Raw genomic sequence first — 27,456 nt, 5'->3', positions numbered from 1 at the left:
TCTAGATATTCTGCTTCTAATGAAGCTCTAGAACCCAATTCACGAAGAAATTCCCTCTGCGTAAGACAATTAAGCCCCGTAATTGGAGGACATTTCTGATTCTTTGACAGCGGTGCAGGCAGCGCTAATATAAATATTTCATTCTACCCCTGAACGAGTCTGAGATTCTGCCCAACCTGAAGAGGATAGGAAATATTACTGACCCTGCATAGGAAGTCCACTGATCTCCTAATGCAAAGACGTGCACTTTCCTGGCTATCATAAGGAACAGATGTCTCTTCCTTTAATCAACCAGTGATAATTTGAATACTTGAAGTTTGATGGATGATTGGCCATGGCCATTCCTGAAGTCAGCCTGAGAAAGGTGAAGGTACCAACCACAATCTCTCCACTCCTTTTCATTCTTGAAGGGTCTCATCCTCTCTCCAAATAAGGCCTTAAGTTATTCTAATGCACATTAGACTGTGGTGTCTTAGTGTTAATACCATATAGTCAGACATAAACCAAATATTTTTTTCTTATGTTTGAAAAATAAGTATTTGGCCATTGCAGGTGTATTAATCCTTCCCCAGCACTTCCAGGGTCTTGTAATATTAAGGGACTTTCACTCAAATCAGTATTTTCAAAGAACATTTTAAGTGTGAAGTAAGGTACAATTGCACACCTCAGTGAGCAAAAACATTTTCACAATGGCATATCCAAAACCTAGCCCATTTGTAAATAGAATATCTACAGAATAGGAAAGCAATAGTAAGCTAACCTAAGGCTACATGATATGTTGGAAAATGAGTGCAGCAGTCTCAGGGCATATGTATCACAGCATTAATCTATAAAAACTGAGTAAAAATAGCATGGCCATTCTTGACCTCTATTTACTTAGGGGTAAAAAATATATATAAATAATAATTACATAAGAACGGCCATACTGGGTCAGACCAAAGGTCATCTAGCCCAGTATCCTGTCTTCCGACAGTGGCCAATGCCAGGTACCCCAGAGGGAATGAACAGAACAGGTAATCAACAAGTGATCCATTCCATCACCCGTTAAATTAATTTAAAATGACAACAGCTAATATTAAGGATCTGACTAAAACTTTTGTAAATATTAATGTAAGGATTAAAGGATTAAAGCTGAAAGACAACCCTCACACTCTGGTCTTAGCACATCATGAGGTGTTAGCCTTATTTTTGTCAGCAGCCAAAAGACTAAAAACAGTGGAGTTGGAAGAGAGGCCCGGAGATCTAGCCACAGTGGAGTCAGAAGAGATCTTGGTGACAGCAGCTTGAGGGGAGGGGAGAAGAGGGAAGGCCAGATTAGAGGGGATCCAGGATAGATTTGGAGGGTTGGAACTCAAGGCAATAGTAGTAGAGGATACTTTTAAATGAGTTTAGAGGTGAAAGTGGTAGTTAGAAAGGTAGAAGGAGACAAGGGTGAACTTTTTAAGGATGAGAGACCACAACACCTTTGCACTGTGAGAGGAAGAAGCCTAAGCAGAGTGAGAGTTTAAGGAGGAAATTGAAGGAGTGGATAAGAGAAGTGATGTCTGAGGTCAGGAGGTAATGGAGTTGATCAGTGGGATTTCCACATATGGAGACAGCTTCCAGGATTCACTGTAAATTGTTGTTTAATTTAATCACTTGCAAACCAAGTAGTTGTAAATGGTCTGTCCTCAACACATGGGCTGAAGTTGCCTTCTGAGCCCTCCTTGAAACACCTGCCAGCAATAGCAAACCCACAGAGAGAGCCCTCCAGCTGGAGGAAACAGGCTTCAGAGAGCTGCTGTGCAAAGTGAGAGAGTTTGTCTCCATGGTACTAATGGGTGGCTGACCAGCTCCTGACAAGGAACCAGAGGTGCAGCCAAGCCTAGCGAGAAAACTTGGACTGGTCTTTACATTGTCCTATTGTTGCTTAAAACAGTCAAAACTCTGGAAAGGGGGTGAGTTTTGACCCAGATAATGCATGTGGACTGAGGAGGTTAAAAAAAAAAGCACACTGTCCCAGTTTTGAGTGGGAATTAGCAAGGTTCTGCTCTAGCAACAGTAACAGTTTAGAGAAATTTAGAGACACTATGCCTAACATTCTCACTTTGAGACTTTAGAATTTTATGGTATGTGTTCTTATGACTGTGGTTTTGAAGACCCAGGAACGCTACTTCACCCACATACAGTCACAGTACCACTCTCCACTGCCACAGGAAGCTATGGCTCCAGCAAGAATGAAAAAGAAGAAAATTTTTAAGGGTGAAAGAAGGCAGGGAAGGTTCCTTTTTATATTGCAACAGCGGATTTATTTTTCATTTCTCAAGTCCAGCATATTGTTATCTTGCTGCCGTGGAGGCTGATACCTTTAGGCAGAAGGTAGACAATAGCTACTTGAATGGTGGTAGAAATGGTCTCTAAAGATTCTGAAACAAAGGAAAATTTCTATTAGCTTTCCTAATGCTATCTGATTTTTTCCTCTCTTTGTCATTAGAAAATACTACCACTGCGCCAGTTCCAAGGCTGTTTTCTGGCACTGGAGTTATTTTGTTGTGGTTCTAGTCTGTATCCAGACTGAAAATTGTGTGTGTTATCTTACCACAGGCAGGGCTAACTTCATTTTCCGATGTGGGAAGGAAGGGAAATTCTACTCTGTTCTTCCTTTCCTTATCCCCAAATACATTTTCAAATGAGGGTGAGAGAAGCCAAACTTCAGGGCAAAGTTTTATTTCTAAGTATCTTTCTGCTACCAGTCTAACTAACTGTGAAAGATAAGTGGATCAACAGCCAGCAGAAACTACCAAATACAATTCCACACAAACTAAGCACTTTCCATTATTTACTGTTCTCTCTACCTCTTTCATCCCCTTCCCAGTGGTATTATTGTTTGGGTCCCCAACACAGTGCGATTTTTTTAACGTTCCTATTTAGAGCCATTCTCTGTAAGGACAGGAGCCAAACACATAGCAGTGATGCTTCTACATCATATCCTGCTAATTATAATAAACATAGATTTAGATAGTTCTTTTCATTCTTAAGGATTTCAAAGTGCTTCACAAAACTATTTACACAAGAATCACTTCATTCACTGAAATGTGGCTACTTCTGGGGGGGGACCTGATAGCTATTTAAGAGCACCTTAAACACAAGTAAAGCAAGGTTTCAGAGTAACAGCCGTGTTAGTCTGTATTCGCAAAAAGAAAAGGAGTACTTGTGGCACCTTAGAGACTAACCAATTTATTTGAGCATGAGCTTTCGTGAGCTACAGCTCACTTCATCAGATGCATACCGTGGAAACATTTGAGCATGAGCTTTCGTGAGCTACAGCTCACTTCATCAGATGCATACCGTGGAAATACGGTATGCATACGGTATGCATCTGATGAAGTGAGCTGTAGCTCACGAAAGCTCATGCTCAAATAAATTGGTTAGTCTCTAAGGTGCCACAAGTAAAGCAAGCTATTCCTTGGAACCCTGAGTTTCTACCCCATAGTCTGATGGAAGATACCAAGTCTGATCTCACCTCCCACAACAGGAGTGCAGGACTGTCATGTCTATAAGCACCACTCATGGCTGATGGGGCGTGTAAAGGAACCTCACTAAAAAGGAAGAGAAGTTGTCATACAAGTTCTGCTCACGCTCTGCATTGTCCCTTTAAATCTCATTGTTCAGTGTTTCTATATACAGATCACCTAGTAGGTCCTTCCTGTCTAACATTCTCACCAATACAGAAAAACAGCTTTTAGAGGATTTGCAGAGACACATTCCCTATTGAGGCCAACAGGAACTGTAAAGAGGGAGACAACAGCGAAGGGAAAATAGCTGAAAACAAAGGAATAGCATCAGGGAAGAAAGAGAATGTAGAAAAGAGGAAATAGATGTATTGAAGCGGGGGGGTGTGTGCAAATACCTGGTAGAGAGGGGTTTAAAGACGGTAAAAATAAAGCAGGAGGAAGAGACAGATAGCAGGACATACAGCTAACACAGAGATGAGTCAAAACCAAGAATGGAGAGGTAGAGATAAGAAAACACCAACCAAAAAACCAAACCTTGTCAGAGCAGCACCTCCAATTAGTCACAGACCACAGATGCTACTATCAGAAAAGCCCATCTGGACTTCTAGACACATCTAATAAGATAAAATAACCTGATCCAGATAAAAAAATGTAAACTATTTTAAAATAACAGGAAGAGGAAAGGTTAAGAAGCAGCCATGCTTCTATGTTACTAGAGTGGTCAGAAAATGGAATTTCTTCCTGCAAGAAAATAACATTTTGAAATTTGTTTTCATCCTGAATTAGGGCAAAAAGTCTAAATTTTAAAATTTTGCATATGACAGAAATTCAAAACAATTTCAGTTCAGAAACATCAAAGCTAACATCAAAATTCTGCATTTTGATAAACACAAAACATGAATATAATGGAAGCCAAAATTTAACATGAAAGTCAAAATCAAATCCTGTATTTCAGTTTCAAATCAATTCAAAATTTTCTCTCAAAGATGTCATTGAAATAGAAGCAGTCCCAATAGGGCTGTCAAATTATGAAAAAAATTAATCGCAATTACTCATGTGATTAATCGCACTGTTAAACAATAATAAAATACCATTCATTTAAATATTTTGGGATGTCTTCTACATTTATTTCAATTACAACACAGAATACATACTGTGCAGTGCTCACTTTATATTTATTTTTATTACAAGTATTTGCACTGTAAAAAAACAAGAAATAGTATTTTTCAATTAATTTAATACAAGTACTGTAGTGCAGTCTCTTTATCATGAAAGTTGAACTTACAAATATAGAATAATATAAAAAAAAAACCTGCATTCAAAAATAAAACAATGTAAAATTTTAGAGCCTGAAAGTCCACTCAGACCTACTTCTTGTTCAGCCAGTCACTCAAACAAACAAGTTTGTTTACATTCAAAGGAGATACCACTCCCTGCTTCTTGTTCACAATGTCACCTGAAAGTGAGAACAGGCATTCTCATGCCACTGTTGTAGCCAGCGTCGCAAGATATTTATGTGCCAGATGCACTAAAGATTCATATGTCCCTTCATGCTTCAATCACCATTCCAGGGCACATGGGTCCATGCTGATGATGGGTTCTGCTCCATAACAATCCAAAGCAGTGAGGACCAATGCATGTTCATTTTCATTATCTGAGTCAGATGCCACCAGTAGAAGGTTGATTTTCTTTTTTGGTGATTCGGATTCTGTAGTTTCCACATTGGAATGTTGCTCTTTTAACACTTCTGAAAGCATGAGCCACACCTCATCCCTCTCAGATTTTGGAAGGCACTTCAGATTCTTAAACCTTGGGTCGAGTGCCGAAGCTATCTTTAGAAATCTCAAATTGGTACCTTCTTTGCGTTTTGTCAAATCTGCAGTGAAAGCGTTCTTAAAATGAACAACATGCTGGGTCATCATCTGAAACTGCTAGAACATGAAATATATGGCAGAATGTATGTAAAACAGAGCAGGGGACATTGAACTCCTTGGGGGAGAATTGTGTCACAAATTTAATTAACGCATTATTTTTTTAACAAGCATCATCAGAATGGAAGCATGTCCTCTGGAACAGTGGCCAGAGCATGAAGGAACATATGAATGTTTAGCATATCTGGCATGTAAATATCTTGCAATTCCAGCTACAAAAATGCCGTGCAAATGGCTGTTCTCACTTTCTGGTAACATTGTAAATAAGAAGAGGGCAGCATTATCTCCTGGAAATTGAACCAAACTTGTTTGTCTTTGCGATTGGCTGAACAAGAAGTAGCACTGAGCAGAATTGTAGACTCGGGAGTTTTACATTGTCTTGTTTTTGAGTGCAGTATGTAACAAAAAAAATATACATTTGTAAATTGCACTTTCATGATAAAGAGATTGCACTACAGTACTTGTATGAGATGAACTGGAAAACTCTTTTGATTCTCGTTTTTATAGTGAAAATATTTGTAATAAAAAATAATATACAGTTTAATTTCAATTACAACACAGAATACAATATATATGAAAATGTAGAAAAACTTTCAAAATATTTTGTAAATTTCAATTGGTATTCTATTGTTTAACGGTGTGATTAAAACAGCGATTAATCGCGATTAATTTTTTTTAGTTAATTGTGTGAGTTAACTGCGATTAATCGACAGCTCTAATTCCCAGGAAACATTTCTATTTCAACAAAACAGTATTTTCCAACCAAAAACTGTTCCATCGAAAAATTTTCAACCAACTCTAAATGTTATAACAGTTCTTCAAGGGAGCAGAACGGGGCTGTGACCATCAGGGTTATTGCACATCTCCAAACATAAAAGGAAGTTTTAAAATATAAACACACATCATAAAATAGAATATTCCAACATGCAGAACACTACACAGTGCAATGCATTTTCAAAATACCCTTTTAGATTTGGAGAAATACTCCACAAAACTGCAGTCCCATCTGTCCCGTGGAGCATTCTAGGATCAAGACAGATCCATCCTCTTTTTAAAAAAAAAAAAAAAATTTACATGCTGACCCTAAATTGTTTGTAGGATTACATGGAGCACAGGATCAGTGAAAAACTCACAACTCAGCCATAAGGCCAGACTTGGCCCACAGCACGACAGTGTTAATCATAAGCCTCATACATTCACAGCTGGTACTGTATTACTGATGGAAGCAGAATCACCCGTTATACTTATTCTTGGCAATGTGTGCCAAAACCACCCCTGCCTATATCAGGAGATAACCAAATAATGAGGAACTGTGTTTTAATTTCACAGACACTTTCCTACTCTTCTTGTGTTAGCTGGGCAAATGATATATATACCTAAAATTCCTATAAAAACTATAAAACAACATTTGATTATTGCAACCGAGAACCCCCCCAAAGACAACAGACCATTTAAAGTCTTAGAGCGCAGGACATGTATCACATAAATGAAGTAAACTCCGAAGGGAACCATGAATCCGGACCATTTTGGCTTAGAACAGACAACAAACTTGAATTGTGTTCCAGTTTGCTCCTTAAGAGCTGCACACATAGTATTAACAGCAGGCATTCTGTTCCCAACACCACTCATCTGTCCTTACATATGTGATCCTCTCTCGTCACCAAGACTACATTTTGATGCAAATCACACTGTTCCAGGCAGCAAAGGCTTTCATCGCAGCTAATCAATTTTCCAGAGTCTTCTGTAAAAAGGGAAAGCTGTAGGACCCTGTCTCAAATATAGGGATACTCCAACAGGATTACTGAATTCATCCGCTTAATGCTTCATAGAGCCTGTAACTGCACAGCACCATTAGTTACTAAAATTCTCTAAGGCACAATCCTCTAATCAACGGTCTCCTCAGCAACGTTGCTTTTATGTATTGTCTGAGAACAAGCCAGAAGTGAGGGGTTAAAACATCAACTTTCTTAACAAAGATCACCGTCTATTCAGTTTGGTCTTCTGTGAAGTACGTCAGTGGCATCAGTGCAAGCTCTTAGTGGACAGGAGCCCACATCAGAGAAAACCACCAGATTTATCGCATCCACCATGCCAGCTCAAAGACAGAACAAACACAGACCCTGAGCTACCTCATGATTACTGGAGGTAGCCCCTCAAGGGCAGGCCGAGGCACACTGGTGGAACAGCATGTGGATAAACTCATGCTGCTCATGAACTACTGTTCTATGGATAGGACTGAAGATTTTTCACCTTTTGCAAAGGAACAGGAACTTGAAGGGGGTGTGGTAGGAATTCCAAAAAAAAATAGCTCTCTAGAAGCAGCAATGAGGACAAGCCCTAGGCATGGCTCACTACTTGTTAGAATTTCTCTTTCCTAATGGCCCTCCCACAACCTAAATACACAAACACCTTCCTGAGAAATGAATTTCAGGGGGCCAAACACCTCCTAACTGCAACAAGCCTAACACCCACTGTTAGTTGATAAAATCCTTGTTTACCTCTTTCCCCTCCCACATTAAACAACACTAAACTGGGAGGAGAGATAGATACGCTGGAGGGAAGGGATAGGACACAGAGGGCCCCAGACAAATTAGAGGATTGGGCCAAAAGAAATCTGATGAGGTTCAACAAGGACAAGTGCAGAGTCCTGCACTTAGGAAGGAAGAATCCCATGCACCGCTACAGACTAGGGACCAAATGGCTCGGCAGCAGTTCTGCAGAAAAGGACCTAGTGGTTACAGTGGACGAGAAGCTGGATATGAGTCAACAGTGTACCCTTGTTGCCAAGAAGGCCAATAGCATTTTGGGATGTATAAGTAGGGGCATTGCCAGCAGATCGAGGGACGTGATCATTCCCCTCTATTACACATTGGTGAGGCCTCATCTGGAGTACCGTGTCCAGTTTTGGGGCCCACACTACAAGAAGGATGTGGAAAAATTGGAAAGAGTCCAGCAGAGGGCAACAAAAATGATTAGGGGACTGGAACACATGACTTATGAGGAGAGGCTGAGGGAACTGGGATTGTTTAGTCTGCGGAAGAGAAGAATGAGGGGGGATTTGATAGCTGCTTTCAACTACCCGAAAGGGGGTTCCAAAGAGGATGGATCTAGACTGTTCTCAGTGGTAGCTGATGACAGAACAAGGAGTAATGGTCTCAAGTTGCAGTGGGGGAGGTTTAGGTTGGATATTAGGAAAAGCTTTTTCACTAGGAGGGTGGTGAAACACTGGAATGCGTTACCCAGGGAGGTGGTGGAATCTCCTTCCTCAGATATTTTTAAGGTCAGGCTCGACAAAGCCCTGGCTGGGATGATTTAGTTGGGGACTGGTCCTGCTTTGAGCAGGGGGTTGGACTAGATGACCTCCTGAGGTCCCTTCCAACCCTGATATTCTGTGATTCTATGATTAAGGACATGTTCACTGACCTGCTTCCCCCACTTGCTACAATGCTCTAGTATCTTCTTAATGGCATGCAATCTTGACCTGACACAGCCCAGTTGCCAATGTGCTCTGTGGATGATAGGAACTGGCCCAAAGCTCATCAGCCGTTATTTTACTCAGGACCCCACAAAACCAAGTTGTAGTCCAAAAGAGTGTTAACATTTTAACTATTAAGAGAGGGAAGCTCGGTAAGAATTTTAGCTTTTTACTTAAAGATGTGTCATTACTGAATCAGACAGGATATAGGATTGAAGTGTAGGTTACTGCATTAACTTCACATCTTTGAAGACCAAAGTTCAAACCTGTTTCAAGTATCAAGTGAAAATTTATTCTCTAAACCCTAACATAATTTGGCATGATTTAGCAAAACTGCTGCTGCTCAGCAACTCAAGACTTGCAAAGCATGGTTACCACAAGTCAGAGCTACAGTATGTCAGAGAGTAGCATGAAGCAGCTTTCAAAACATCTGCCTAAGCAGTCTAGACAATTTGATCAGTCTGCCACTTTCAAAAACTCTACAGAAATATACCACATACTTAAAAGAAATTCAGAGAAAGGCTAGTCCAGAACTTCAGTTTATGTAAATCATTATGGTTCTTCTAACTTCAACAGAGCAACCCAAATTTACATCAGCTAATAATCTGGCCCCGAATACTACTTAAAGTATTAGGATATATTTTATAAATAAAAATCATGATCATTATCATGGGAGAGAAGGCAAGGAATCAGAAAGGGATGCAAGTTTTTTCTCCTACAGCACAGGGTGTGAGGAAGCTGTCATTAGGACATTATAATAAGAGTAAGATAAAACTGGAATGCTATTCTCAGTGGTGCTAATGTGGAGCAATAGGTAGCAGCATGCTATATTTAAATAAGGATCATCAGTGAATTCCATTGTCATTAATAAACTGTAATAGCAAAAACACCAATCTGATGACAAGAACACAGGCACTGAAATATCCAGATGTGAAATCAAGATTAGTATTTAGCTGCAAAGAGAAATAGAAAAGCTATGATCAAATAAAAGTAATGTTTGCAGATAAAATCACAAGAGGAAGAAACCAAGTTTAAGTCATAATGCAGAACAATTGAAATTCACAGGTGCAGAAAAATCTATGGCTTAAGAATTTAAAATCTTTGTATTAATATCCTGTGTATTGTTTCAAACTGTATGCTCACACAAGGTATTTCAGTAGGACTCCTCATAGACGGTCCACTTTGCAGGATCGGGGTCTAAGACTCCAACTTTTGAATATGCAAACAAACAATCAATTATTCTGTGACTATTCTTTTGACTATGCAAAGTTACCAAGATTGTTATTATTGTTCTTAATAAATGTGGTATTTGACTGAATGCTTTTCTAAAATATTATTCCCACCAAACTACAAGTTGAGTCAGGCTCAACAGTGTTCAGTTACACAGGAGAGAATATCTTTTTCCTTAAAATAAAAAGACATATCCGTGCTATTAAGTTAACAGTTTAGAAACTATTATACATATTTCTAAGAAATCACAGGAGGTAAACAAAATAGTATTTCACAACTCTAAGTTTTGGCACTTGTCCTATCAAACTGAAGCAAAAAATGGGCAAAACAGTCAACTGCAGATGATACCTAGCACAACCAGGATGTGTAGAAAATAGAGCCAATTTGCCACCAAAAGAAAAACCAAAGTATGCAGATATACAGTCATGTTTTCTTTAGGTCACCAAGTCTGGTAATGAATTGAAATGAATGTGAATAGGAGTGCTACAGAAACAAGCACTGTAATTAGGTTCCATAGAACAGACACAAGTAAGTTGTGTACGTTTAAGGTAATTCCTTACAGAATCTTTAATGCAATTCTAACACTGAAAATAAAGGTAGGACTTCAAAGTGAATTGACCGGTTGCTATTTTTTATCCTCACAGTGAACCAAAGATCTTAATAAGAGACAAGCGCTAGTGGTCCAATAAAATAACTATCTCAGTATTCAGAGTCATCTAAACAACATAGAACGAAAGAAAAACTTCCCTGCTCTTTCAAAGGGCTGCAGCGCACCACGACCCCCACCCCCACCCCAATCTCAAGCTGCCTCCCCATTTCCTGGCACATCACAGCAGAACAGATCAGAAAGTGTTCTAGGTGGCCTTTTCCACAGTATAAGATACCTGGCTGCCCTGAATTCCTTGGTGGTCCACAAAAACTTCAACACAAAAATGATACTGGCAGATAACATCATTATCTTTCTCTCTCACACACACACAAAATCTGTCACTCCCTAGCTAATTCCTCCCCTCCTCATTCCCTTGCCAGTCAAGCCTACTCTCAGCTATGAAGCTCTGTCGGTTGCCAGGAATTTAACTTATAATTACCAGGTCCCCTAATCATCTCCCAACATTGCCACTCACTCTCACCCTACCGTCAACCTGGTGCTGAAATCACCTGACAATGTTCCATATTCCATAAACAGCCCTCTTTTTCTCCTTCTTTCCCCTTCCAATACCCACATATTTCCTTCTCATCTACCAGTCACCTTACTGTCTTTACCTTCCCATTTGCTTCTTTACTCCCATAATTTCCTCTTTTACTGAAGGTCAAATTAAAAAACGGGCAAAGGAAAAGGTTGGAGCCAGAAAACCGAGATCCTTTATCCTCCTGATGTTTAAATCCACAGACAATATAGCTGTAGATTGTCAAATACTACTGCCTGGTAATTAACCTCCTAGAATACAGTCAGCAGGTTATAATCGGCATTCAGTGGCATGCCACCATTACTGCATTAAGAGTAACACAGGACATCCAAGACCTGGCTCTGTGGACTTTTCTTAGCATGAATCTTAAATGATTTTCCTTTTTTCTTTCCAATCTCTCACTTGTTCTCTGATGCCCCTTCTAATCTGTCTCCCTTCTTTTCCTGCCTATTCTCTCTCTAGTTCACATTCTTCTCTTCTGATTGCTTGCCTCCCACTTTTGCTACCTCTCTTCTCTGTCGTCCACCATCTTTTTTCACTCATTCCCTTTCACAAGGATTTGCTCAGCCTGCTGCCACCAGAGCACTCCCACCCCGTCAGCTCAAGAATAGGGGATAACTCAGTTTCTCCTGCATACCTAGCAGAAAACATCATAGGCTACCCCAACTGAATGTTTCCTCAAGCCTATCTGGATGTTTAATTTAACTCTTTGCCGCTGATACCCACTATAGCTTCTGTGAGAGACCAGTGGCAGCATATTTACTGCTAATAGGCCATAGAACATGCAGCATTTTAAATATGGTGCATGGGGCAGTACCTAAGATGAGCTTTGCAACATGCCACTGCTACATTAAGTACTAATTAAGTGGTTAACATGTAAATATAATCCTAAAAAATATTACGAGTGCATGTTCCTTTTTCTCTCCAAGGGAATCAAGTAAAGAATATTTGGAAACTGATCTGATGACCATTTTTATTTCCTTCCCTTTCTTAGAATAAGTGCAGTTGGTAACTTTGTCAAAAAGTTTCATACCAAGAGCCAAGTTATTACTCTTCCTGTGTAATATTTTTTTTTGAGCAAAATCGATCAGGTTACAGCTACGTTTTCTTTACAAGGAAATCTCTTTCTTTTTTTAATCTACATTATTTATTTCATGAAGGCCCCAATTCTGCAAATACTTATGCATATATTTTACTTGGCCTCAATGAGACTAAGCATGTAAATAAAGTTAAACAAGTGCATAAATATTTGCAGGATCAGGGGCTAAAACAAATCAAAATATTCACTTGTTTAATTGGGCATGTTTGATGAGACTGCCTGCTATTTGAATTACAAACACTTTATCTCTCAAATATTGTTGCTTATGCTCAACAACAGACATTACTAATTAATTAATTCATGTTGTTGTTTCTCCCTCATGTTATTCCCCCCATCCCATACCAAAGATTAAATCATTTCCCAACTTTAGCTAAACCAAATGTTTTTATAGTTAGAGAAAAAGCATCTTTAACACCTAAAAATAACCCTTTTAGCATTCTCATAACTCAATAACCCAAGTGCAAAAAGCAATAGAACCCCGATTTTATGAGCACCAATCTTATGAACAGCCAATTATCTAAATCATTTTTCTGCTGCCAAAGTCATCTTTCTGCCACTGAATGTGACTTCAATCCTTCAGCCAATATTCAAGTAGCTGTTAAGGACTGATCCATTTGGCAGCAGGGAAGAGAAGCAATTCTATCAAACAAAGAAACATCACTGTATACATTAGTTACCGTTACTTATGTGCATTGTCACTGGATGATTAATAAATTATTTTATGCACTATAAATATTGTAATTCTGATATGTTAAATTTTATGAACTTTTTGATTTTATAAATTCCTAAATCCCCAATTAGTTCATCAAATAGGATTTCTCCTGTTAAAAAAAAAATATAGTTTTCCTGAGCTGATAACTAGTATGCCATGTTCCAATCTTGTAAGACTCTCTCTCACAGCTCAAAATCCTTGAGAAATCAAATTTTAAAAGAGATTATAATAAAAATGATGAGACAATCATGGCTCCTGGGGACATTACCAAGGACTACTATAAATTATTTTATATTTTTTTCAAAATTCAGATCCTTTGGTCCCCTCCTAAGATTTAAGGGATGTAGTCACATCTCTTTGCACAGGGAGTTTGGCAGATATATTGCCACCCAAGCATGAAGTAGTTTCTCATTAAATCTTAATTTCTATACCTAAAGATAACTCAGAGCCAGAATGGCAATAACGTACTTCCATATTTTTAGGTGATCATTTGAAAAAAACAAACTCCCTTCAAAATAAGGGGTAAAAATTTAGACAAAGTAAACCGTGATTTATTTTATTATTTTAAGAACGATTTCAGGAAACGGTTATTTTAAATAAATAATTTATATAAATATCCCCTTTAGTGAACTCCAATGCTGGCAGCACATCACTTCCTGCTTTCCTGTTTAGCAATTTCTCACTAGTTAACAGAACTCATTGCAAAAACTATTTCAAAATGAAATTTACGAAGTGCCACAGATATAGAAGTTGAAAAAAGACAGTGTAATGCAGGTCAGCCCAGCTAATTTGTTTCTAATGACAATTTAACCAGTATCTGTTACAATTAAGATTAAACATTATGATTAGAACTTTCAGTTATGGGTCATTTCTATTTTTATTATTTACACCAGTGTAATCCAGCCCTGGGGAAGCAGTTTGTCATGAAATGGAATTACCACAGTTACAATGCAACACTCCAACATTACCTTGTGTTGTGCAATCCTCATGACTCAAGGTCATCGTGTATTGATGCGACATCTCACGAAAACTTTTCCAACAAAATGTTAAGGCACCATACAATGGTCTCTGTAATTAAACTAACACAGTCCTCTCCTATCCCCCTTTCTGGCTGCTAGGAAGGCTCAACACTGCTTTACAGTGAGGACCACGCTTGTAACGGGGCAGCTTTGTTTGTTCTGTGCAACACCAGACAAAGTATGCACTATTACCAATATCAAAGTTCAAAATGCATGAGTCAAATCCAAAAACACATAAGGGCAAAAAAAAAAAAAAAGGAGTCTTTTTAAAGATTAAACGTGTTTTTTGTCGTCTTCTGAACTCCCTCTCCCAGTACGCGCATGACACTGATGTTGCCAGTTCTTGCAAACTTACAAAGTAATGTGATTTTGGCCCGTGCTACAGGATCCTCACCGGACACAGGGGTCCCATTGTCAATCTTTGTGCAAACACATAGCAGGGACAGTCCCTGCCCCAAAGAGGTTCTACTCTAGTGCAAAGCATAGTAGTGAATTTGTGACATGGGAACTGGAACGGGGACCTGTCAGACTCCTCTCACGTGAGCTATTAAATATCCATTGATGGGAACAACTTTTAATCCCTGCTGAGCTGGGCACAATTCACACTGGTGACCTACAGGCAAAAGGCTGTATAGCTCATTAGCAGTCCCTCATAAGCACTAACGTTAGTCCTTCAAAAATGAGGCTGACTTTCTGGAAAGGTAAGTTTACGAAATCAAGTTCTGGTCTTCTTAGAGCTTGAACACACTGGGTCTTCCACTCTCATGACACACACAAAATCTCCCGCACATTGCTGTCAGTCAGCCAAACACTATTCTTAAAAGGGACAACTGCCTGTAACCAAATACAAATAATAAAAATGCAACACTAAAACAAACATTTGCACAATAACCAAATTTGCTTCTAAATACAATGCTTTGCAGGGTCCTTACACTGACTTGTACACATGTGTGTGGGTTTTTTTACCTCCACATATGTCATCAGCAGGGTTTGAATCCATAACCTTCAGATCCACAGCACAAACCACTTCCACTTTAGTTATAGGAGTAACTTGAGTAAGGGGGTGGGTGGGAGAGAACAACATGCTGTTATCTTCTATGTAGCCCAGCCCATATAGGGAGAGACCACACACATCTTGCCAGTGGGCCACACATGTGTTTGTGACTCAACAGTGGAATGCTTGGGCAGCAGGATGCTTGGTTCCTATTCCTAGCACTGACAGCGGATTATGGTCTAGTGGTTACAGACATCACAGCCAAACGTAACAACGCTCCTACTTGAGTCATGTGTGGGGACTGAACCCAAGAGCTCTGGATGTAAAAACCAGAGTCTCTACCATTTTATCTAAAGAATTAGTTCTCTTACCATGGGAACAGAGTCATAAATCTCTATGTGGTCTAGCGGCTAAAAGGTGGCATAGAGCCACACTGTATTAATGTGGGATACAGAAAGATCTAATTTGCTGTGCTCCTTCTGAAAGCATTATGTGGCAAAGTGGGGGACTTGGACTCTGTAACATTAGAGGCCTGAGGTCTATTCCCAGCTCTACCTGCAATGCAAGCTATCACTTATCTGCTCTCTGAAACTGGTTAATGATAGCCACCCCACAAGGCATGAAACCTTGGTTCACAACAAGTGATGTGAAGGACACAGAAATGTCAACAGCAGTCAGAGGAAAAGCTGGGAGTAGAACTCGTGCTGTCTAGGCGTGCAGTTTAATGCACCTTTCACTAGACTACAGGACATTTTATGACAGGTTTCAGAGTAGCAGCCGTGTTAGTCTGTATTCGCAAAAACAAAAGGAGGACTTGTGGCACCTGAGAGACTAACAAATTTATTTGAGCATAAGGTTTCGTGAGCTACAGCTCACTTCATCAGATGCATTCAATGGAAAATACAGTGGGGAGATTTATATACACAGAGAACATGAAACAATGGGTGTTACCATACACACTGTAACGAGAGTGATCACTTAAGGTGAGCTATTACCAGCAGGAGAGCTGGGGGGGGGGAAGGGGGGAACCTTTTGTAGTGATAATCAAGGTGGACCATTTCCAGCAGTTGACAAGAACGTCTGAGGAACAGTGCGGGGTGGCCAGTGTCTTGCTCTATGTCTTTTGTTTCCCAAAAATTGTGTGACAAGCAGAATTCTTCATGTCATCACAACTCTGCTTGTAGCAGGGACCAAATCCACGAGAGTTGACAAAACTGAACAGGAAAATACCAGTTTGACTCTACAAAAGACATATGCATAACCATAAAGAGCCACATGAGGGTCAAACAATACAGGCAAAATATTACCACAGGCATCTTGGCTTACAAAGCAATAAAGCACTAGTGGACTGTGAATGCATCCGGGAGCCAGGACCTCCCAAATTCTAATTCCAAGTCTACCATTGGCACTTTCCTTCTCTGTGCCTGTGGGGATAACATACTACTTTCTACATCACAGGAATAGGAGAATAAACTAGTGTTTACAAAGCACTGTGAGATCCTACGATGCAGATATAACATAATGCAGAGAATTTATTAGACTACTGACAAGTGTAACTATTTCTGAAAACATTGCAAATGTACAGCCCAATCATGAAAGATTTTCAGTATCTCCCCAAGCACCTTCAGTTCTCTTAAGCTACAATGGAAGTTGATGCTCAGTACCTTTTTAGAATGCTCAGCAACTCACAGGATTAAGCCCTTAATTTTCTATTTATGCACTGCCGACCTAAATACATTTTTAAATGTATCCAAGGTCATAATAATTTCTGAAATTTTCTGGGGATGATTCTCTAATGTGAAGAGTGCCTCCTGCAAAGGTCTAAGTGACTGCTCTCATGGAAATCAATGGGAGAAGAGGATTCTCTTCACTTTGCAAAGGCACTTAGCACCTAGCATAAATTAGCAAGATCTTTACTGAGATCACAATTTGGCCCTTATAGGTTTTGATCCACATAAACAAACCCCTGTACCTGAAAGAGTCAAGTTCAAGTCAGTGAAGTTTGAAACAGTTGCAAGTGTCGATCTGCACAAAGCAGCTTGCCAGACCGCGCATCATCAAGAATCTACAACCTATCCTGAAGGAGTATTTGTGGCACCTTAGAGACTAACCAATTTATTTGAGCATAAGCTTTCGTGAGCTACAGCTCACTTCATCGGATCCGATGAAGTGAGCTGTAGCTCACGAAAGCTTATGCTCAAATAAATTGGTTAGTCTCTAAGGTGCCACAAGTACTCCTTTTCTTTTTGCGAATACAGATTAACACGGCTGTTACTCTGAAACCTATCCTGAAGGACGATCCCTCAGTCTCACAGATCTTGGGAGACAGGCCAATCCTCGCTTATAGACAGCCCCCCAACCTGAAGCAAATACTCACCAGCAATGGTAGGAGGTTTAAAACAAATAAAAGGAAGTTCTTCTTCACACAGCGCACAGTCAACCTGTGGAACTCCTTGCCTGAGGAGGTTGTGAAGGCTAGGAATATAACAGGGTTTAAAAGAGAACTGGATAAATTCATGGAGGTTAAGTCCATCAATGGCTATTAGACAGGATGGGTAAGGAATGGTGTCCCTAGCCTCTGTTTCTCAGAGGGTGGAGATGGACGGCAGGAGAGAGATCACTGGATCATTACTTATTCAGTTCACTCCCTCTGGGGCACCTGGCATTGGCCACTGTCGGTAGACAGGATATTGGGCTGGACTGACCTTTGGGTTGACCCAGTATGGCCATTCTTATGTTCTTTATGTTCTTAACCACACATCACACCACAAAAACACCAACCCAGGAACCTATCCTTGCAACAAAGCCCGTTGCCAACTCTGTCCACATATCTATTCAAGGGACACCATCATAGGACCTAATCACATCAGCCACACTATCAGAGGCTCATTCACCTGCACATCTACCAATGTATATGTGCCATCATGTGCCAGCAATGCCCCTCTGCCATGTACATTGGCCAAACCAGACAGTCATTTTTTCACGTTCTCTGTGTATATATATCTTCCTACTGTATTTTTCACTGCATGCATCCGATGAAGTGGGTTTTAGCCCACGAAAGCTTATGCCCAAATAAATTTGTTAGTCTCTAAGGTGCCACAAGTACTCCTCATTCTTTTTGCTGATTCAGACTAACACGGCAACCACTCTGAAAGAAAATATTGTGTTATTATGAAGAAACCTTTCTAGTTCATTAACCCAGTAGAATATATTTGCATATTTTATTCATAATGAAATGTGAGTATTATATGAAGCTATATCCAACAGTTGATCTTGAAATTATTTATAGTTTTGCAAGCTGTGGAAATAATAGCAACAGACCGTATGCATTAGAACACAAAACAGATTGCCTACAAGGATCAGCAAGGAATCATCCACACTCATTCTACATACAGGGATGCATAAATGGCTAAATATATGAGTTGGAGAACCGGGATTTGGAGGAAGAAGAATTCTTCCCTCCAAGACGGTCACTGCCAGAAGCTGAATGTCAGAGTAGATGAACTAGTGCTCTGTTCCAATCTAGCAAGGCCTACTTAGCTTATGCAGTTACTAAATATGTGCTATAATTTCATCTGAATTTGCTCCACTTAAAATTCATGTCCTCTACAATCTCTACGTCATTTAACAAAAGTTACAGAATACCACCTCTTCTATACAGTGTCATGTATACTACTCAAATTTTGAAGAATCAAGTATTTTAGAATGTCTGTCATAACATTTGCATCTAGTATGCTGCTGGTGTAGTTTTTATTTTGACTGGTTGCAATTTATTCTTGATATGTTTTTTTTATAATGCATTATTGGCTTTTACAGAATATTTTGCAGTAAATGCATTTGCCAAGATGAGAATGGTGTCATAAAAAGAAAGAATATAACTGACACCAACCAGTGACTGTGGACTAAATACGTCAAGCAAACATAGTCCAATTTACATTAATTGTACAAGCATCTATTTTTAAAAACACATGAAATAAGAGGAGGTTCCTAAACCTGGGTACTAATATTGCCTTCCTATTAGTCTAAAATAGCTTCAATGAAAAAAGTAAAATGTTACAAATTATTAGGTCCTGGTATTCTGAAAGTGTTGCAAAATGTTAGCACATGTTAAAGTCTATTCTTGCTTCAGCAGACATCTACTTAACTTCCGTATACGTCAGTGAAGTTACTGGTGCATATCAAGTGGGATTAGAAGCAGACCACTTGTACTCAGAATCTCTTCTCATAATATTTTAATATAATGTTAACATTTTACATCGCCATATTAAAGACTGGCATTCTGGGGCAATGAAGATATATCCATTTACATATAATCCTCAACAAAATCTTTGTTTAAAAAGAGTGAAAAATTGAAACCATGTTGCACTGGAGTCCAATTAACTCCTAGTGTCTGTTTGTGTATATATTATGTATATAAGTCCCTAATTAATTCACAATACTGCAGCAATTGCGGATCCCGCAATATTAAGCTTCCACAGCAATTTTGTCAGCCAGGCGGTGCTGAGAGCGTGGGGCTGACAACGGGAGTCCTGGCCATCAGCTTTCTGGGGCTGATAGTGGGAGCCCAGGGTCCTGCTGTCAGCCCCACACATGGCGGGGTTCCCGCTGTCAGCCCAGGCAGCTGACAGCCAGAGTCCTGGACATTACTGACTGTAATATAGTTGCAGCAAAATGTCTGGTTATCAAAAAAAATTAGCAGGCATAATATAATACTTGAGTGTTTATATTGTTCCAGCAAATTTTTCTTAAACAAATAGGTCTTCTCTGGCTTTTCCAAATTAACACAATTAATAAAGGTCCATTATTACTTTTCCACAATTTTCCATGTCTTGTCCGCAACTCAGCTGCAATTATTTGACAATCATCTCGTGATTCAAGTATGGCCTAACATATATATTCATACAAAAAATTTGACCTCTCTTTAAAAAAAACAAAAACACAAGAATGTCTGGAAATGAACAGTGAAGAGACCCAACCAATTCGCCACAGACATATAATCCTTCATCACTCTTTATCAACCAACCTTAACTTGCCACCTTAAAATTTTCAAAAATATATGTAACGGCCAAAACAACAAGTTACAATTACACCCACCCACCCTCCCCGTCCCTTTAACCCTCTCATGCCTCTTCCAGTCCCCTGCACACGTCCCACTGTGCTTCCCCTGTCCTTTGCAACTTCCATGCCCTTGAGGAGCCCTACTCTCTCCTGCGTACCACTCCATGCACTTGCATTCTCACCCCTACCCCTTCCATTCAAAAAACAGGAAGCATGGCAACTTGCTACCTCACCAGGTACCTCTCAGTCCTCAGACCTACTATCATCGTCTGTCTACTCTTCATGCTCTCTATATCTCTTCCCAAACTTCTAACTCACCACAATTCCCCCCCCCACCATGCTCCCACTTCCAATCCATGCCCCCCATGTACCTGTTTGTCCAGGTCAATCCAGCAAAACCAGAAACAAAAAGTCAGTTAATTATGAATTGTTTATAGTAAATACATTTTTCATATTATTAGTTTTAACAGTGCTCTTTATCGCCCCCTGTAAGACTAAGAGGAACTTGTCTTCAGCAAAGCCAAAAAAATGCAACCCCAGTTCTGCATGAGTCTCCACAGGAGCACAGAGTCCACCCAAGCAGATTCATTTGCAGGTTCAGGCCCAATTTCAGAGATTCTAAGTTCTTTTGAGACAAGACACAAAAAATCATTAGGAAACTTTTCAAATCTGACGGACAGGTGTTTGCAGTTCAGAACACCATAACTTTATAACTGCTCAGTTTTTAATTTTTTAAAAATTAAAAAAAACAATTTCTCAGATAAAATCTACCAGAGTTGATGTGCAGGATGTAAAGATTCAGGAAGATTAGAGGGAAAAGCAAAGTGTACTAAAAATCAGGCTTATATTGGGAAGGTAGCTTAACTATGGTTATTAACACTAACTATGGATTAACACTATAATTTATACAACTCAAAAAGGTATACAAAACAAGGCCTTCATCCTGCAAAAACTTATCCACCTATTTAACCTTCTGCATATTTAACTCAATGTGACTACTCACATGATTAAATTTAAGCACGTGCTTTTTTGCAGGATCAGTGACTGGACCCCTGATCTTTGTAAATTATTCCATGAGAAAAGACACCTTTGCAAAACCCCAGTGACTTCAAAGGAGCTCCCCATCTGCATCATGTGCCATATAGGCTGGGGGCCTCTCAAAAATAAATGAAAAGGAAATTCACAAACACCACTGGGCAGGGGGGTGAAAAGAAGTAACATTAGGTACAATTTTATCTGACAAAAAGCATGAAATTTACAGTCGAAACTGAAATCATGTGCTTAGGGTATCACAACTTTGTGCATGGGTATCACAGCTTCCGAGGTCCAGAAGGAGCCCCTCTGTTCTGAGATCCCCAATAAATATGTAATCCAAGACCTAAGCACACAGGATTGACTGAGAGGGACCCTGAGCTTTAGCTTTGATCTGCATGAAGATCACACACCTAAAAATCTCACACACAGATTTTGTTATATTTTTTGCCTGTCTTTTGAGGAATGGTTGGGGAAACACAAACAACACCAGCATGTGATTAGACCACATGCCCAGAAACCTTCAGAGGGCTGAAGCAAGATTTATGTCAAGTTAGTCTTCTTGGGATCTTTTTCCCCCTAGCTATTGTAATTATAGACAATGGTAATTCAGCTTCCTAGATTCCTCATTCTACATGACACCGTTCTTTTTAAAATTGCTGACCTATTCATCGGGACAGAATTTGACAACAAAACAAACCCGAAATATGTTGGGGAGGGGTTGTGTCTTGTATGGTTTTAAGAGGGTTACTTTTTGCTTTTTTTTAAAAAAAAAGAGGCATTTCAATACCTCCTTACTTCACAATAACGACTGTAAACACAGAGTAGCTTGAGTACTTCTCATAAAGCGTGCAGTGACTACGGTAGGGGACACGGAGGGTGGACACGTGCCCCTCCATACAATAGGGTTTAACTCCCTACAGCATCTTTCACCTCGCGTGCATCCTCCCCTCCAATACTTTGCAGAGTTAAATGCTACCGCGTAAGTGAAAGCAAAACACGAGCAGGATACTTAGCGCATCTCCGCATTTGCACAAAGAAATTAAGCAGCTGATTAATGGGGGATGCGAGGCGAGGGCGGCAGCAGCAGCCCTTGCGGAGCGGGGCCCTTACCTGGGACATCTGGGGCCTGAGGTTGATTTCCTTCAGGTTGATGGAGTGGCTGCGCAGGTTGTTGAGCAGCTGGCAGAGCAGGACCCCATCGCGGAGGGTCTGCGCCAGGTCGAACACCTGAGCCGTGGGCCAGGTCACTCGGTGGTTGTGCGGCAGCACCTTGCAGTGGATCAGCCACTGGGCGCACTGCTTCCAGGGCTCCATGCCGGGCACCAGGCGGGGAGGATGCTGCGGGCTGCAAGCGCCCGGTCCCCAAACCCAGAGAGGCAGGGAAGCCCTCGGGGCTCCGCGCCGCCGCAGTGCTCCGCTCCGGCTCTTCCGAGCGCCCCGGCCCTTTGCAGAGCGCGAGCGGCAGCAGCTGCCGGGCGGCGGCGGCTGGAGAGGCTGCGTGCGAGCTTCCCCCTCCCCCTCTGCGCAGACGAGAGGATGGGCTCGGGACAGGTGCGCGCGCATTGTCCCTGGGCCGGTGGTGCACGCTCTGCGGAGGGGCCGGTGCTGTGGCGCTGCCTGCAGGGCTGGTGGCCCCGGGGCCTCGCCTTCCTAGGCAGGGCCTTCTCCTGCAGCTAGAAGCCCCTGCCAGGCAAAAGGACAAACGCCCCTCCAGCCCCGTGTCAGAGCGGGGAGCTCGTTATGATCAGGTTGGGCTGATGTACCCACTTTCCTGTAACTCTACAAGCCTGCACATTGAGCAGCCTGTTAGTGGACAGCAGGGACTCAGCAGCCTTCTTCCCTCAGCCTTGGCTGAGGGGGGGCAGCACCAGGAATGTAGGCTCAGGCCCTGTGGGGCGGTACACCAGTAATGGAGGGTTGGTCCTCAAAATTACCATGCACCTTTTAACTCCACAGAAATGTACTGAATCGGGCCCTGCTCCTGCAGTCCTGATTAAGATCAGCAATCTCTCTCTCTCGCAGGGGTGCTGGAACAATTTTAATAGTGGGGGTGCTGAGAGCCACTGAACCAAACTGTAAATCCTGTATATGATGGAAAGCACTTCAAGCCAGAGAGTGCGGCTGCACAGCTAGGGTTGCCAGGCATCCGGTTTTTGACTGGAACACCCAGTGGAAAAGGGACCCTCGTCGCTCCGGTCAGTGCTGCCAACCATGCATAGGCGCCGACTTACACTCATGCCGGTGGGTGCTCGAACCCTGCCTCTAGCCCCGACTCCGCCCCTGCCCCCATTCCAACCCCTTCCCCAAAGTCTCCACCCAACTCCACCCCCTCCCATTACGACTCCTTCCCCAAATCCCCACCCCCCGCCTCTTCCCCGCCTCCTCCCCGAGCAGGCCACATTCCTGCTCCTCCCTGCTCCCTCCCAGAGCTTGCTATGCAGCCAAACAGCTGTTTGGCAGCGGCAAGCACTAGGAGGTAGGCGGAGGAGCAGGGACACAGCATGCTCAGGGGAGGAGGTTAGATGAGGTGGGACAGGGAGGGGAGCTTGGCTGCTGCTGGATGCAGAGCACCCACTAATTTTTCCCCATGGCTGCTCCAGCCCCAGAGCACCCATGGAGTCGGCGCCTATGCGACCATGCTGTTAATAGTCCAGTCAGTGGCACAGCGGGGGCCCAGGGCTAAGGCAGGCTCCCTGCCTGCCCTATCTCTGCATGACTCCTGGAAGTAGATGCCCTGCAGCCCCTACACCAGGGGTGGGCAAACTTTTTGGCCCAAGGGCCACATTGGGGTGTGAAACTGTATGGAGGGCCAGGTAGGGAAGGCTCTGCCCCCCCAAACAGCCTGTCCCCCGCCCCCTATTTGCCCCCTTCCACTTCCCGCCCCCTGACTGTACCCCTCAGAACCCCCGACTCATCCAACCCCCCCTGCTCCTTGTCCCCTGACTGCCCCCTCCTGAGACCCCCCTGCCCCAAACTGCCCCCCCTGGGATCCCACCCCCTATCCAACCCCCCTGCTCCCCGTCCCCTGACTCCCCTGACCTATCCACACCCCCACCCTCTGACAGGCCCCCCCCGGGACTCCCACGCCCTATCCAACCCCCCCGATCCCTGACCCCGGACGGCCCCAGAACCTCCACCCCATCCAATCACCCTCTGCTACCTGTCTGTGCCCCAGGACGTCCTACCCAATCCCCCCACTGCCCCACACACCAGCGTCGCTCCCTTACCAAGCCACTCAGAGTGTCAGGAGCTTGCAGGTGTGGGGGAGGGGTCGGGGCGAGCCTTCTGGGCCAGGAGCTCAGGGGCCAGGCAGGACGGTCCCACGGGCTGGATGTGGCCTGTAGTTTGCCCACATCTGCCCTAGAAGCATGGACAGCAAGGGAGGCTTCATGTGCTGCCCCCACCCAGAGGCCTGGCTTTGCAGCTTCCATGGTCTGGGAACCATGATCAATGGGAGTTGTAGGAGTGGCACCTGCAGGCACGAGGGCAGCGTGCAGAGCCTTCCTGACCAGCCATGCATCTAGGGGCTGCAGGGACCTGGCGGCCACTTCCTGGGAGCCATGGTAAGTGCTGCCGGGACCCCGCACCCTAAACCCTCTCCTGCACCCCAGCCCGGAGCCCGCAGCCCTCATCTCCAGCCCCACCCCAGAGTCCGGAGCCGGCACCGCCTCCTGCACTCCAAACTCCTTGCCCCCAGCCCAGAGCCCCCCCTGTACCCCAAATCCCTCATCCATGGCCCCAGCCCAGAGCCCACACCCCCAGCCAGAGTCCTCACCCCCCTGCATCCCAACCCCTGCCCCAGCCTGGAGCGCACTCTCCTACCCTGAACCCCTCATTTCTGGCTCCACCCAGAGCCCAAACCCCTAGCCCAAAGCCCAAACCCCCCCACACACACCAATTCCTTGCCCCAGCCCTGTGAAAGTGAGTGAGGGTGGGGGAGAGCGACAAAGGGAGGGGGGTTGGAGTGAGCAGGGCCTCGGAGAAGGGTCAGGGCAGGGGTGTTCGTTTTTGTGCGATTAGAAAGTTGGCAACCTTAAGCACAGCACTCCTAGTTCCAGCACCTATGAGCTCACTGACAGGACTCAGTTCTGCTGTCAGTTATGCCAGCGTTAAGTCAGAATAACTATTGTTTTCATTTCTGTAATGCGATTGAAACCAGTGTAGTTTGAGAACAGAATTTAGCCCCAAAAGCTTAAAGGTGACCTACAAGGAAAATGAAGTGAGGTTTCTGCCTTTTGCTTCTATATAATGAATGAAGAATGCTAGAAGTTTGTTTATTGAGGCTTGCTTTTTTCCTCCCTGCTTCCCTGACATTAGAAATTCAGGTGTTCTCGACGCTGGAAGTCTCTGTTGCTGATTGAAGAACTAGTAAGATTAAAAGGACACAGAAACAAAGGGAATAATATCTAACTAAACTGAGAAGGGAAGTAATTTTTTATACAAAATATTTAAAACTTTTGGGAGGAAAGCTCTCCTTTTTTAATTATTTTTAATTATTCAAACACTCTCCCCTCTAATTAAGGCCTTTCAGGGTTCTGAATTGATGAGTCCATGAAAAACAGACTCCTTATGTCCACAGAAATCAATGAGAGTTAGGTACCTTAATGTCGTTGAGGATCTGAACCAAAGTTGCTAATCCTGGTACTTCCATTTTAAAAATACAAGCAGAAAATATACTTTAGTATTAAGAGAGACGCTAGTGAGAGAAATATTTCAGGCCTCCTTTTATACATCAAAAAGAACCTGAAAGGGATACAAACTCAATTTTTTCCTTTGCGTGTCACCATTAAACATTGTAGGCTGAATTCAGCCTTCGTTACACCTGTTCAACCCCATTGGCGTCATTGGGGTTGCACAGATGTAACTCCGGGCATAATTTGGCCATATGTTTCTTATATCTGAGTCACTCATGAAATGCATTGGCCATGTGAAAAATTCTATAGAAAGCTTTAATAAATCCCATAGCATATTGTAACTTTCACTACTAAAGCCACATAGGGTGTTTGAATATGCTTAGTTTTAAGTATTGCTCATTTTAAAAAATTGAGGGTTTTTAAGATTAGAGACTGCACTATAAAAATTCAAAGAAGAAACAGAAATGATATAAATTGATAGCCATGTATTATTCTTACTCTACACTAAGAAAATATGTTATCCTCAACTTTAATATAAATTACCAGTTTATTCTGGAAGGCCATCCATAGCTATCAATCATACACAGCAACTAAACCAGATTAGATCAATTTAAATGCTGTTGAAAAAATGAACATTAATGTAATACCTCCCAACCAACATACAGGTAATCTGAATATAAAACATTCAAATTAAACTGTTACAGTCAACCAAAATATTCTTATTTAACTATAAAACAAACAATAATTATGACTAAGTTTTGATGGGAAACAGTACTAATATCCATCAGAGTTCACAGTACCCTCTAGGTCTACTTCTTAAAAGCCATCATTTCCTCTGGATTTCTGAGAAGGTACCTTTTATTTCCTCACAAAAGCAACAATCTAGATGACGCAAACAGTATGTTTCTGTTAATTAAAATGATATGCTTGTTTTGTAACTACAAAACTTTTTAAGAAGCACTAGTATAAAATGAAAAAAACATCTCTATCTTTTTCCTTCAATATCTAGGGGATCAGAAATTCTTCCAGCATCTTAATTTGGTTATAAACACCAGCAGGATTATATGAGATAACCCAATGCCACCTGCAATTTTCAAATGTCCTTTCTGGCACTCTTGACTCCTGTTGCTTCTTGAGGTCAGAATACTTCACCCAACCTTTTTAATAAATTATAGACCAGTTAAAATAGGTTTTTTTTCCTGACAATACAGTTTTTAAAAGCTGTAACTCAACAAGAGACTTCTTTATTTTGCTAATCATAAAATTCTTTTCACATTTATATAAATATACAGTGCTTTTGGGAGTGGTGGTTACTTATGCAAGGAGTTACACTGGCATCATAGGAGTTACACGAATAAGTGCAGGTTTATCAGATGGGGTCTGGCCTGTAGCTACCTCACCATTTTGCATAACTGAGTGGGGCTGTATCTCCTACCAAAAACAAACGTAAATGTCCCTGAATGACTCAAAGCCCCAAGAGCAAGTAGGGTCAAACGCTAACTTTGCAATCACATTGAAGATAGTGAGATTGCACAGGTGTAATTAAGAACATATTTGATGAGAGTGGGGCGCTCAGGTGCACTTGACA

General features: G+C 41.9%; 1 protein-coding gene across 5 annotated transcripts in view; it reads right to left on the bottom strand.

Moving 5' to 3' along the window:
• VAV3 (vav guanine nucleotide exchange factor 3) overlaps positions 1-22,706 on the bottom strand; it is a 258,623-nt gene extending 235,917 nt beyond the window's left edge. For 2 of the 5 annotated variants that reach the window (XM_077824182.1, XM_077824185.1), the window contains exon 1: positions 22,345-22,681. In XM_077824182.1, coding sequence (XP_077680308.1) covers positions 22,345-22,548 — 204 coding nt within the window. In that variant the 5' untranslated portion in view covers positions 22,549-22,681. Of the gene's footprint in view, positions 1-14,096; positions 14,209-20,570; positions 20,656-22,344 lie in introns of those variants that run through there. The other 3 variants (XM_077824181.1, XM_077824184.1, XM_077824183.1) reach the window with 3 other exon arrangements.
• Between the last annotated feature and the right edge of the window lie 4,750 nt (positions 22,707-27,456).

The sequence above is a fragment of the Eretmochelys imbricata genome, chromosome 8 (genome assembly GCF_965152235.1).
Source record: "Eretmochelys imbricata isolate rEreImb1 chromosome 8, rEreImb1.hap1, whole genome shotgun sequence".
In the NCBI taxonomy this organism is placed as follows: Eukaryota; Metazoa; Chordata; order Testudines; family Cheloniidae; genus Eretmochelys; species Eretmochelys imbricata.
Note: the sequence above shows the minus strand (reverse complement) of the source record. Positions and strands in the feature narration are given on the sequence as shown.